Here is a 13,449-nt window from a genome sequence, read left to right as displayed (position 1 = left end):
TTACCATAGATTTAGTCTGTGAGGTGATCTAAAGGCAGTCAAATATTGTTACAGTTTAAGTCGCATGGAAAAACCAGTGGCCAAGATAGTGTAGGCAATCTCAAACCAACACTGAGCTATCGTATTTGATGATGTACCTAAATTTATCAACAATCTAATTATTTGGTTACAAAGTACAAACTATAACTATAACTATAACATTTGTGTTATTTTCCAGAGTGCTGTTGAGCTCAGCAACATAGAGTTCCTTTATGTTGACTTGGTGATCACCACGAGTTTGGCGTTCATGATGGGACAAGCGGGGCCTGCGAAGTTCCTGGTGCCTCATCGCCCCGTCATGAGTCTTGTGGCCCCCGCCAATGTCATTCCTCTTCTGCTACACATCACGAACTTGTGTCTCATCCAGATCCTGTCTTTGTACATTCTGCAGGCTCAGCCGTGGTATGAACATTTTTGTAGTATAAAATAGTTTAAACGTTTTTGTGTTCATAATTTTCAATTTCAATTTCAATAGGTGAGTTCAAAGTAAATTTAGTTTAGTCTCATCATAGCTCTTCTATTGGGTTTATAATTTATATTAGAGTCTCAACTATCCAACCTGACACAGAAAATAGTTAAAAACCATTGAGAAATGTGTTAATAGTAGTTTACGCAACGATTGCGTTAAGTTAGTCTTTACGACACGAGTAGAAAATTTAAGGCACGAGCCTTGGCGAGTGCCTTAAAAACTTCTATGAGTGTCGTAAAGACTATTAACGCGAGTTGCGTACACTACTTTATCTACGACAGTTTTTTAAGTACTTACAATGTGGTTTTTAATTACTAACAATCATTACTCATAACTTCTTAGTGAGGTTATGTTTTCGTTGATTGTCATTGCCACTGAAAGTGATGCAACGACTTATTGTATAATCAGCTGATTTCATGTAATTACGTGTTTGTAAAATTTCGTTAAATAATACGTTACTATTTTTTTGCAGGCAATAGCTTCTTCTAGCAGCATTCTCACCATAAATACTGTATCAGTTACAGTTAGGGAAATATTGCATATTTATTTGGACAACTGAACAATATAGTGAAACAGTTAATTTACAGTTGGATCTCAGCATCGAATATGTCATCCACAACGAGTTGGGTGAAACAACGGTTAAGAGGTTTTCAAAATAAACCAGAAGCTCATTTTTATTTAACAATCTAACCTTATCTTGTTTCGTCCATTTAATGAATTGCTGGTATGTAATTTCATACATTTGTTTCGATTTTGGTGGCAAAAGATTAGCACAAACAGTTTGTGCTCTCATTTCCATCTCGTCAACTTCACTTTCACTAAAACTGAAATTTTTAAATCAGTTTAATCTACCTTCCTTTAAATACCAACTTAGGTTAAAATTACGCGAGTATCAACAGGAACATTGAACAAGACGGACCAACAATTAAAATTGTCAACTGATCAGTTAATCAGCTGATTAGTTGACGTTCCAAACATTTTAATTTTACTTCTTTTCTCTCAATCCTTGAATCTCATTGGTCCGTTACCCGTGTTGATATGAGAAAAACTATGCTGATATGAAATGAAACTATGCTGATATGAAAGTAAACAGCTGTTAAGTGAAACTTTTCAATTCTAAGAACTGAACTGAAATGGCTAGACTTTAAAAAACGGTCGTAGGTAAAAGTCATTAAACACTTTTGATACACCTTTTTACACTTAACTTGACGAACCTATTTCTTGGCTTGAAGTTTTTCCATTGAAACCTTTAACTTATTCTGTCATCACAAATAACAGTTTTTAGGTTCTGACTCACAAGTAACAGGTTTTAGGTTATGGCGCCAGATTTTATTTACTGATTTCCAAATAAAAATAAACCCCAAATACTTGTGTAAATGCATCAAAAAGGTCATTCGGGATAAAACAAGATTTTCCATTACAATAAAGCAGAATTGTCTCCAGACAGGAAGTGAGATCTTTGTTTGTGGTCACGTGGAAACTCTGCTAGAAAAGCCAGATAATCTATGATTGGATATTCGGGACTGTATCGTAGTTTTGTTTCAATACATTGAGTTATGAAGTAACTACAAATACTTTACAAATTATTAGACTTTATTTTAAATAATGTGTGTTATGTGTTTTATTGTTTTATTGATGTTGTATGATTGTTGCCTTACACTAATGAATTTTGTACTTGTGAAGGTATGTTCCTGTCAATCCTGAAGTGGAAAACGGAGGTGCTGTAGAATCATGGGAAAACACCGTGGTCTATACAATCAGCTGTTTTCAATTCTTCATCCAAGCTTGTGTTTTCTCAAAGGGCAAACCTCATCGGCAGCCATTCCACACTAACTGTTAGTATATTACAGAGTTTTATACCTTTCATAAAAAAAAATAATTGGTAACATCTCCATAAATATAAGGAAACATCCTTAAACCCCTACTTATTTCTGCAAATAATATGTATTATGTTTTATATTTGGGCTAATACAATTTTATTATACAATTAAATGTTATACAAGTTATAAAAATTATACAATTACAATGTTAGTATACAATTTTAAAGCTTTTTAACAATCATCCTCCTATATTTTTATAGCCTCTTAAATTAAGATTTTCCGATATGACTAAGAATGTCTATTTTTTTTATTGAACTAGGAACTTTTCAATTGATTCAATCACAGAAAGGTACTACATCATGCTTTGAAAGAACATTCTTAACAGTATTGTATACCCTTAATCCTTATTCTACAGTACTAGATTAATGTGAACTGATATTTATATTTTAATTTTGTTTTGTACATCTGTCATGGTCAAAGAGGGTGGACACCCGACCTGGAAAACCGGGAATTATGCGTGATTTTCGTATTTGACCGGGAATTTCAATTTGCCGCGATCGTGCATGCCGACGACGACGTTTCCGTGACTGCTGGACATCATGTTGCTTGATGATGTCCAAACTCCAAGCAGCTGCGGTATTATATAATGATTTTTCCACGATCGCGCATGACAATGATGGCGTTTCCAAGACCGCAGGAGATGACGATGACGCTTCTGTGACCGAGGGAGACACCGGTGACGTTACCGTAACCGCGGGAGAGGACAATGATATGTCCGTGACCGCGGGAGACGACCATGTCATGTCCGTGACCGCGGGAGACGACGATTGACGTTTCTGTTACCGTGGGAGACGACGATGACGTTTCCGTGAACGCGGGAGACGATGACTTTTCCGTGACTGCAGGAGACGATGATGATGTCCAAAAACTATTGCTTGACGATGATTACAGTGAGAAATTATTAGAATTAAGCTATAATCGCCAAAGATGATGATAACTTTTCTGGGATTGCGGAAGACGATTATAGTGTGTCTGTTACCCTTGAACAATATTAGGATTTTGTCACGACCACGGAAGACAGTGGTGATGTTTCCGTTACTGAGGGAAATATTCAGGATTTTGCAGTTATCACGGAAAACGATGATGATATATCATGAAAACGATGATTATCACGGATCATCTACAACAGTGGTAGATGATCATGCGACCTCGAGTTTAGCTCGACCGAAAAATTTCAAACTGGCACTCTTCTTGAAAGATTTATTTTTATATTTTTTGTAATTTGTTCATTTACCTTTAACATGGTATTTATTTAATGTGTTTAGAAGAGTTTAATTAAAAACTTTAATTGGCTATGTGAGATTTTGGGTATTTATGAATTATTATTTTTGTAGGCCACTTGAAAAACAACCCATAACTCCAAAATTACATACTATATAAAAGTACATAAAGGCAGGGGTTGGTGTAGTAATCCTTACGGAAAATTTTGTAAAATTAAAATCATCAGTACTGTATTAAGAATCTATTTTTCAGGTGTTGGTACGTAGATTCCATAAATGATTCGATCAATTTTGGTATTGACATATCACTATTTTTAAGAAGTTATTGATAAATTGCAGGTTTAAGAATTGGTTTTTAGTTTTCTATTTAATCAGTAATATATACAAATTGCATACTTATGTCAGGCAATATTACACTCATCATAAATTGTGTTACATTAACTGAGAATGTTTTTTTTCCGATAACTAAAATAGCCAACTGTGTTAGCGCAGAAACAGCATTGCGGGAGTTGGCGCAAAAACGCGTTGGAAAGTTTAGTATGTAAAGTACGGCCTGAACTATCTAGAATTACTCATGAATTTTTTCTGGTTGGCCTGGTGGACACCCTGTCAAATAAAATCCTTTACACATTACAATGTTATTCAAACTCGATTTTTGTAAGGAAAATTTTAATCTTAGAAGTCTAAAGAAAGACTGAGAAACCTAATATTATCCTTATGTAAAAATAAAGGACCTCATGTAAAGGATATTTAACCCTTCCCAAGTGGCGGCTGCAGGGCAAAGCACTCCTACTCACTACGCGATCAATAATTTGTTTGAGGTTAAAAAATTGATTTTTAAGTGTTGATGCTTTTTACTTCTATTTGGTGGTTAAAGTTGATTATAAATATACCTTTTTTTATAAAAATAATTTTTTTACAAGTTGTATGACCATAATTTTTGCAGTTTACGTCCAATGATCGCTAAGGAATGCATTGATCCATACATATATATATACATATATATATATATATATATATATATATATATATGTCTATTGCTTGTAAGTTTTGTTTATGATAAACATTTATATAACTGTTGAAATAATTTATATAAGCAGGTTGAAATAAAAAGTATCATGATAAGAACAATAATTATGACTTCTTTATTATATTACCAAAAGACAAAACAGACCTAGGTCTATCTAATCATAATAGGCCTACAATAAAACATTTTGATTCCAAACATCCAAAATAAACAAAAATAATTTTCAATAAACAATACAACACATTTCTAATCGACTGAATATATTCCACTAAATAATGTTACTTTACTAGGTTTACTTCACTCAAGAACAAGTAAACGTCTGCGCAAAACATAACAATAACATGACTCAGCCGGCCGGTTTTGTAAACAATAGATGTTACCAGATCAGTGATGCCGACCCACCAATCAGAAATTTAATTTACCACGAAAAATAAAAAGGTTATCACAACAGTAATATTGATTAATGGCCTAAGGTAACTGTTGACGGCCAAGAAACAACTTTAAAATACCTAAATGACGTTTACATGTTTTGGCGTATATGTCGTGCGATTGTGACCTTCAGATTGAGTTGCGTATATATACAGCTAACGCTCGGTAAGGGTTAGTAGCTATTCACTGTGTAACATGTTGACTTGATGTTTTAGGGGTGTTTGGGGGCTTCGTGTTAGTTCTGACAGGGTTCACAACTCTACTGTTGATCTATCCACCCTCCATCTTAGCAGAGCTTTTTGAACTGAAACCTTGGACTCCAAACGAGGCTTGGTTTCGGGTTTCTCTCATGGCCTTGCCCCTTGTCAATACAATAATTGCAGTTCTCATAGAGGTAAGAACATTATTTAAAATGAGCTAATAACTGTTTTTCCCAGGGTTCATCCACAAGTAAATGTGGAAACGCATTTTGGTATGGCTATTGCTGTGGATTATGTGTTGAATGTTTACAATACCGTGCATCTATCTAAAATTCTTTTTTTTATTTCTAGGAATTTAATAAAATAAATTTCTTTGTTTGAGCAAATTTCCCCTATACATCAAAAGTTATACGGGTATGAAGCAAGTTATAAGAGAAGAAGGTATTACCTAAGGTGGCACGGTAAATCCTAGACCTGGGGCCTATTAAAAAAAAATTTGAGGTTCCAGAGGCCAAAATACGTTTAATTCTAACTCATATGTGTTGTAACTCGTAAGTGTGTGTGTGTGTTTGTCCGTTAGCACGATAACTTGAGTAAAAATGTTAATATTTTTATGAAATTCGGTTCAAACTTGTAACACTACCGAATTTGGAAACCAGCATGATAGGACTATAGGAACGGGGCTTAGTGTGTTAAAATAGGTTTTTCCCATTTTAGACTCAGAAAACATAAAATTCACTTCATAACTTTCATAACTCACTTTCTGGGTGGAAAAAAATCCCGTTTACTCTCCTTTAATGTAATGAAAAATCGTGTTCTATCTTGAATTATATTTTTTTAGGATCTTGTTTGAATGGCTAATGTTAACGCCTTGTTGATACAGTTATTTGGGGTTGGTTTTCATCAAATAGTTTTTTTCTACCATACTAATTTTGACCATACCAAAGTCAAAATACAAATCATTAAGTCAAAATATCATTTTTAAAAAGCATAAAGATACAGAAATAAGTCAAATGTACTTTAGCACCTTCTTGAAGGTAGTGAGGACAGATAATGGGACCCACTTGATATTAAATATGATGTTCCACGTAATGTTAACAGCACAACTATCTTCTATAAGATTTGTACTGCTTTACATAAACTTAAAGTCTATGTAAGCTGCATATGTCACAGTGTGCTGCACATGAAGAAACACCTATCTCAAGCTTTAATCATAACGTCTTTGGTTATTTTTGCAGAATGGAGTGGGAGAATCTAGATTGTTGAAGATAATCATACATAAAATAAACAAAAAGAAGCAGCCGAAAAACAAGTACAAACAAGTTGAGAAAGAGGGAATCTTTGGGTACCCTTATATATCTAGTGAGATGGCTTGAATCACATCTGGCCTCACCCATATAGTCATTACATCATCAAAGGCTGTGTTATTGTATTTCTATTTAGTTTAGGTTAACTTTTCCAGTTATAAATATTGAGATTTGTAATAATGTTTTTCCATTATTTAACTATCAATGTTCCTCTATGTAGCTTTTAAAAAAGTTATATTTTAAACTTGTTGTTTAACTGTCCGATGATATTAAATTAATAAGTACTTAGAAGCAATGATCCTTTATAAAAGTGTGATGAAGAATATCACTGATTCTGACTGTGTCTGATCACTGATATATGTGTTAATAATAAATGTCAGCCAATATTAGATCGATTACATGATTCAAAATCATTTTAATTATAATATTTATATTAAATTATTGAACAATTAATTATTATTTTAATATTTTTAAGATTTGTATAAACTTATGTATAGTTATGAATTGATTAGCGTATAAATTAAGCTTTTAGCAGTTATTTATGTTTATTTAATTAACCCGTACTTAAAATATAATACTGCGGGTACAATGTTATTATTTGCAAGTTTAAATCTTTTTATATGTAATGTATTTTTGAAAATCACCAAGTGGAGTCTCAGAATCAAATCTTAAGTTAGGCCTTACAGTCACATTTAATGGCCTCCATTATGAAGTTATAAATATTTCCCAAACATAATTGTGTTTAGGTAAATGTTCTTGTTAATGACATAATTAGTTATACCAGCTAGTCTTAGCCATTATAAAGCTTCACAAAGGCATCATAGTTGTTATCACAATGTAAAATATATTCATAAATAGTGTAAAGTGTACTTAAACATACTATAATGTTGTCATAACTAACATTTAGTTTTGTACATTTGTATTTTTTACACACGTGTGTGCTTTGGTATATAACAGCAAAGTTTGAATAAAATATGGTTCTTCTTGTTACTGAATCTTTGGTTATTAAGATATCATTTACTCTACATTTTACTAAAATGTTTGATTTAGGGGTTATTTCATGAAAATGTGTATAGTAATATATTTGTCTGACTTAATTTGTGTTTTATCAAAATAAAAATAATGACACCTTTTTTGCTATGATTGAATAAAAATACCAAGTGGCTGTGCTTAAACATGAATAAAGCACCAAGCCAAGTCCATTCCTATATTATGTAAAAAAAAATGTTACTTCATATAAAATTAGCATTGTTTCTGGATGAATTGTTTAGGATTGAAAACATATCATTATGATATCACAATGTCTTGAGTTATTTTAAAGTTCAGCTAAATTAAAATGTTTGTGTTTTAATGATATCTATCCAGCCAATTATTTTATATACTTTTTTCAATGAAATGGCGACCATACAAAGTAGGTATTTTAAGCCAAGAATGAATGGAGATGAGTGTAGGATGAGTGGCGCGATCTTGTAGTCTTGTTAGGGACTAAGGCCGACATATTTCTCAGACACAGCTGTTAATTAATAGCCCATACAGCTAATGGGAACTAAGGGACCTACAGTTTATAGTGGAATCCAAACCACATTTTTGCCTTTGATGTATACAAATTGGTCTAATTATCAGGATAGTACTGCGGATAGTCGTAGTACTCACCCGTGTGGATGTTAATCCACACCAGGGAGTATCGCATCCACAGTGCATGCCTATAAATATCCACAATTCGTGACCTCCTAGTAGCTGGATTACAGGACGACGCCACTCGTCCCAGTCATATATTATATATTACTCAAATAATGTTGAATTTAAAATTGATAAAGATTAACGAAGTTTAATTCCCCTATGTATGCAATTTAGTTATCACAGTTGTGTTTTATTTCTATTAGAGTTGTTCTGAACGTTAAACATTTTTAAATATTTGTGCCGCTATGTTCACAATGTATTCACATCTTTCCAATGCTAATTTTGTAGAGGATAAGCCTTAATTCCCCATAAGTATGATTATTCCACAAGTAAATATAACATTAATTTATTTTCCCCATAACAATCAAGGTCACGGTTTTATTGATTTAAAACTATGAATTATAAGCCTAAAATAGTTTTGACAAGATATTATGACGGATACAGGTGTAAGAAACAACCAAAACGACACAATTTCTGGAAATATTTAAGGTTTATTACTTGTTATGAACCTTTGTTGAAATAATGTCAATGTTACTGCAACATATAAGCAACCAAGCATATCATGCTCAAGATATATTTTCATAATACATAATAAAATAATAATACATAATAATACATAGTACAAATGTATGAACATAATAAAAAATAACACCTCGTGCCTTTCATTTAAATATATTTATTTTTGCTTGGAAAAAGAAAAAAATACTCATGAAATAAAATATTTTAATAGGTGCTCTAAATTACTTCACATAACAGTGAAAGAAAAATTAAATATAGGTGTATAAAACCATTCTTTTTTGCTACTATAACTCTTATGACTTTTTATAAAATATACAATGCTTAGGAAGTGTTACTGTCCAACTGTTAAATAGTTCTCTGTACTAATAATTGAGTTAAGTGTGTGTTTGTTATGTAATTCGTAGGCAAAAGAAAAGTGACCATAATTAACTGACAAGCCTCGTACTTTAGTATACATATTACATATTCAATGAAATATAGCCTACATTTTGGGTCCAGTTAGAGAATTTGAAAGATTCCTTACTGTTTGAGTTTGTAACAGGGGCGGCTCCAGAGGGCAGGCCAGGTAGGCCTGGGCCTACCCAACATTTTGTTACGTGTAAATAAAGGGAAAGCATTCAAACTAATTATTTTGCATTATATTTTTTAATTCCTTCCTTTTTGCGAGTAAAGCCTTCAAACCTCTCGTCCCCCAATCAAACTCTTTCTTGATCTTTGTCAGGCCTACCCAAAAAAAAATACTCCTGGAACCGCCCCTGGTTTCTAAGATTGTAAATTTGTATCTGTTTCTTAAACGTTAGAATTAAGTTAAAAACTATTTTAGCAATGTTTCTATACTGAGTTGAATGCCAGAGTGAGGCAGAACCAGGGGTGAACCAGTCAAGCACACTAATAGTCTTATCCCTTGAGTCTATTGTGCGTTCTTGGAGCTGCTCAGGCAGCCGGTGACCTGGCCAGTGAGTCATACTTCTAGCTCCACCATCTCTGAGCAATATTTCTTAATTGAAGAAAATATACAAATCTGATGGTATGAATGGATGTATTTTAATCTACTGATAATTTTTAAACAAAATTTGAAGCAATTTTTTGTTATTATCTAATATTGTGCCTTATTTTATAAGGTTATAAAAATCATATGTTCACATCAAATTATAGTATACATCTTTTTCCAATCATTCAAAATCTTATGACTTTACTAACTCTGGAGGAATTTGAAAGAGTTAAATTTTAGGTTTAGTTCAAGAGACAATAGCATCAGTAAGATAAGCTTTATGTATTTTTTCAGTGTTAATAAAGGGATTTGTAATAATTTGTTGTCCATTTTTACCATTAAACAATAATCAAATGACACTGGTTCTTTTTTGTTGATGGTTAAACAGATGTTCTGAAATAAAAACAAAGACAGACGATATATCAGGATTGTCAGGTCTATTTTTTCTCTTATACATCTCCCCACTAGCATGGCCCCCGAGGGAAAACTAAATAAAAAACAGTTAAACTTTAGAAACGCAGAATAAAAAAAGACTTGCAGAATAATAGAAAAAATATATGATTGCATAAGTGCAGAGTTTCTACTGGTGGTACGTACCCAAGGCAGGGGTGCCCACAGGGGGCTATCAGAAAATTTTGGGGAGGGGATACAAGCCAGTGGTTAGTTAGCACATAAAAGATTAATCAAATAATTTTTACGACCTCCATAATTTAATTACAACTGGGGTAATAATGGAATCAAAATCCCATTTGACATTTTATTTTGATAAATAAATATTTTTCCTACAGTCACCTGACAAAGTTGGCTTCCTTGCACTGATTATAGTACAGAACCCTGCTAATTGCTGACTTGTATCATGTTCATGAATCATGTTGTATCATCTGACTTGTATCATGTTTGACAAGGAGAACAACTCCCTGCTAACTGCTGTCAAAGGATTATGGTTGGCTTATTAAATTTTATCTGCAATTTGAGACTGTTTTTACCGTTCATTATGAACTTATTCTCAAATAATCTCATTGACTTTTGGGACCTATTGATGGTTGTTTAGGTTTATTTATGGTATATACTTTATTCATAAAAACCAGTATTATGGATAATAATTTTGCTATTTTTACAATATATCTCAAAATATCTCAAACTTTTTGACATAACTTTTACTTTCTCCCCCTACAAGTTAATATGGTGAAAGAATTGTTTATGTAAAAATTTATGAGTTTGAGTTTTGGGTTCCCCAGATCCAAAAAAAGTGGTTTTCGAAGTGATGTAAGTATGGATGTGTATAGAGCTACAGACCACACATGTGTTCCATGTCCTATTTTGATGAAATTTGGTATGTAGGTTAGGTAATCCATTGTCCCTCCAGGTGTTTTTTATTTAGATTTTTGATGATGATTTTCGATAAACCCCTATAAAATAATGGACAAATAAAATTTTCTCAGAATTGGCCCAAATGATTTTGATTAAAAATTAACACTCTTTGACTCTTTTTGGTTGGGTACGCAGACGACGTTGCAGTTTTGATAGCTGTACGTAGCGTTGAGCTGGCTCAGCTAAAGTTGAACCGAGTTATGCGTACCATAAACGCATGGATGACAGACCACGGTCTCTCGCTTGCTTTGAGCAAAACTGAGATCGTGATATTAACAAAAAAACGGATTGACACCATCGTGCCGTTGAGGGTAGGGGCCGTCGAAGTCCAGACCATTTGTTCTGCCAAGTACCTTGGGGTAATGGTGGACAGCAAGCTTAGCTGCCGATATCAGATTTTCCGTACGGCGGACAAGACCGCTAGGGTAGTCTCCTCTCTTAGCCGGTGTCGGAGGGCCTCGGTCCAGCCGTAGAAGGCTGTTAATGTCTTCTGTCCAGTCTGTACTCTTGTACGGTGCTGAGGTGTGGGCAGACGCTCTCAATAAGGAGGTATATAGGATGCGGCTCGCCCCAGTGCAGCTTCAGGCAGCACTAAGAGTTGCATCCGCCTACCGAACAGTGTTCGAACCCGCCATCCTGGTGGTTGCTGGAGTCATCCCCGTCAAACTTTTGGCAGCGGAGAGAATGGCAATTTATCAGCGCTGATGCTAGGGTGCTAACCATAATGTCCTCAAAACCTCAGCTTTAGCGCTCAGTGTGTCGGCTGCGGAGTACGCTGCACCAGTATGAAATGCATCGTCACATGCAAAAAAGGTTGACATTGCAGTCCATGACATGACTCGGATTGTAACTGGGTGTTTGAAACCAACCCCAGTACACAAACTCTATCCTATCATAGGGATCTCCCCTCCATCAATCCGACGTGATGTCGCTGCCAACACAGAAAGGACTAAGCAAGAGACAGACCCTCGTCACCCATTACACGACCACCAACCTGCAGAGCGACGGCTTCAGTCCAGAAAGAGCTTTTTATTACGGACACGAGTCCTGGATGGATCACTCTCAAGCAATCGGGTGGCAAGGTGGGAGGCCACGTTGACTAACCCTCCCATACCAGCCAGGGAGGAACTGGCTCCTGGTGGAGGCCTTCATTACACGGTGTGGAAGACCCTAAATCGAATTAGGGTTGAGGTACCAAAATGCAAGACAAACATGCAGAAATGGGGACTCTTACCAGACGAAGAAAACCTCTTGTGCGCGTGTGGTGCTGTTCAGGATCCTGGCCATCTGCTGATCTACCCACGCCTAGATCAGTCTTACAAATTAGATGATCTTTTACATGCGAATGACAAAGCCATATCGGTAGCTAATTTTTGGAAAAGCGAAGTCTGATTTCCGGACACGGAAAGTAAGTAGCGCCGTGGGGAGGACCAGGCACGAACAGAGGAACGCACCCGCACCTACCAGCTGTGGCAGGAGAGCTGGGAACAGGAGACTCGGGGACACTGGACCAGGCGACTGATACAGCAAGTCCAACCTTGGGTTAATTGGCGGTGCGGAGAGATGGACTTCTATACCCAATTTCTGACGGGTCATGGCTTTTTCCGCTCGTACCTTTTCAGGATGGGCAAAGCCGCGTCACTCAATTGCATATACTGCCCAGGCATTCCCGATGACGTGGAACATACCTTTCTCCACTGCCAGCGTTGGGAAAAGCCCCGCCTGGAGGCTCAACAGTCAGTATGACTGCTGTCAGTGGACACGGTCATAACGATGATGACGGAGGGTGAGGACAATTGGACCTGTGTGTCACATTACATCCAGGGTATTCTCCGCGCCAAGAAGCTCGACCTTGACCGGGATGCGGTGTAGGTCATAAAGTATCTAAATGCCAAAAACGGTGAGAGCCCTGAGGGCTTAGGTCACATGTTGGCTTGACTTGAAGTAATGTGACAAACAATTCCAGGTCTGTGTCCAACAGAGTAGAGGGGTTTTTTAGTGAGAAGTCTGTGATAGTTTCAGGAGTCTCACACTACAGGCTGGCTACCTTTGTGCGTAAAAGCATTTTCCCTCCTCTACCATAAAAAAAAAAAAAAAAACTCTTTGATGACTCTGAACAAAATGGTATAACCCTTATTGCTATAAAAATTACGGTTCAAAAGTGTTATTGCAACTTTTGTGGTTTTCCCTTTTATAAACCTATTAATCACGGAAAATTGCATTGTGGAAGGAAAATACATAGGTGTGTTATTCCCGTCATATGCTGACATCACTCAGATTGCAAACACCATTTTATCATTTAGAAAAATTATAAAAA

The 13,449-nt window shown here is 35.3% G+C and overlaps 1 protein-coding gene across 2 annotated transcripts in view; it reads left to right on the top strand.

Moving 5' to 3' along the window:
• Window positions 1-9,985, top strand: part of LOC128998366 (polyamine-transporting ATPase 13A3-like) — a 63,959-nt gene extending 53,974 nt beyond the window's left edge. For both annotated transcript variants that reach the window (XM_054424472.1, XM_054424471.1), the window contains 4 exons: window positions 218-441; window positions 2,192-2,343; window positions 5,280-5,458; window positions 6,503-9,985. In XM_054424472.1, coding sequence (XP_054280447.1) covers window positions 218-441; window positions 2,192-2,343; window positions 5,280-5,458; window positions 6,503-6,640 — 693 coding nt within the window. In that variant the 3' untranslated portion in view covers window positions 6,641-9,985. The remainder of the gene's footprint in view (window positions 1-217; window positions 442-2,191; window positions 2,344-5,279; window positions 5,459-6,502) is intronic.
• Window positions 9,986-13,449: the final 3,464 nt, after the last annotated feature.

This window comes from Macrosteles quadrilineatus, unplaced genomic scaffold (assembly GCF_028750875.1).
Source record: "Macrosteles quadrilineatus isolate MER2022 unplaced genomic scaffold, UCM_ALF_1.0 Scaffold_7__1_contigs__length_78375512, whole genome shotgun sequence".
NCBI lineage: Eukaryota > Metazoa > Arthropoda > Insecta > Hemiptera > Cicadellidae > Macrosteles > Macrosteles quadrilineatus.
Note: the sequence above shows the minus strand (reverse complement) of the source record. Positions and strands in the feature narration are given on the sequence as shown.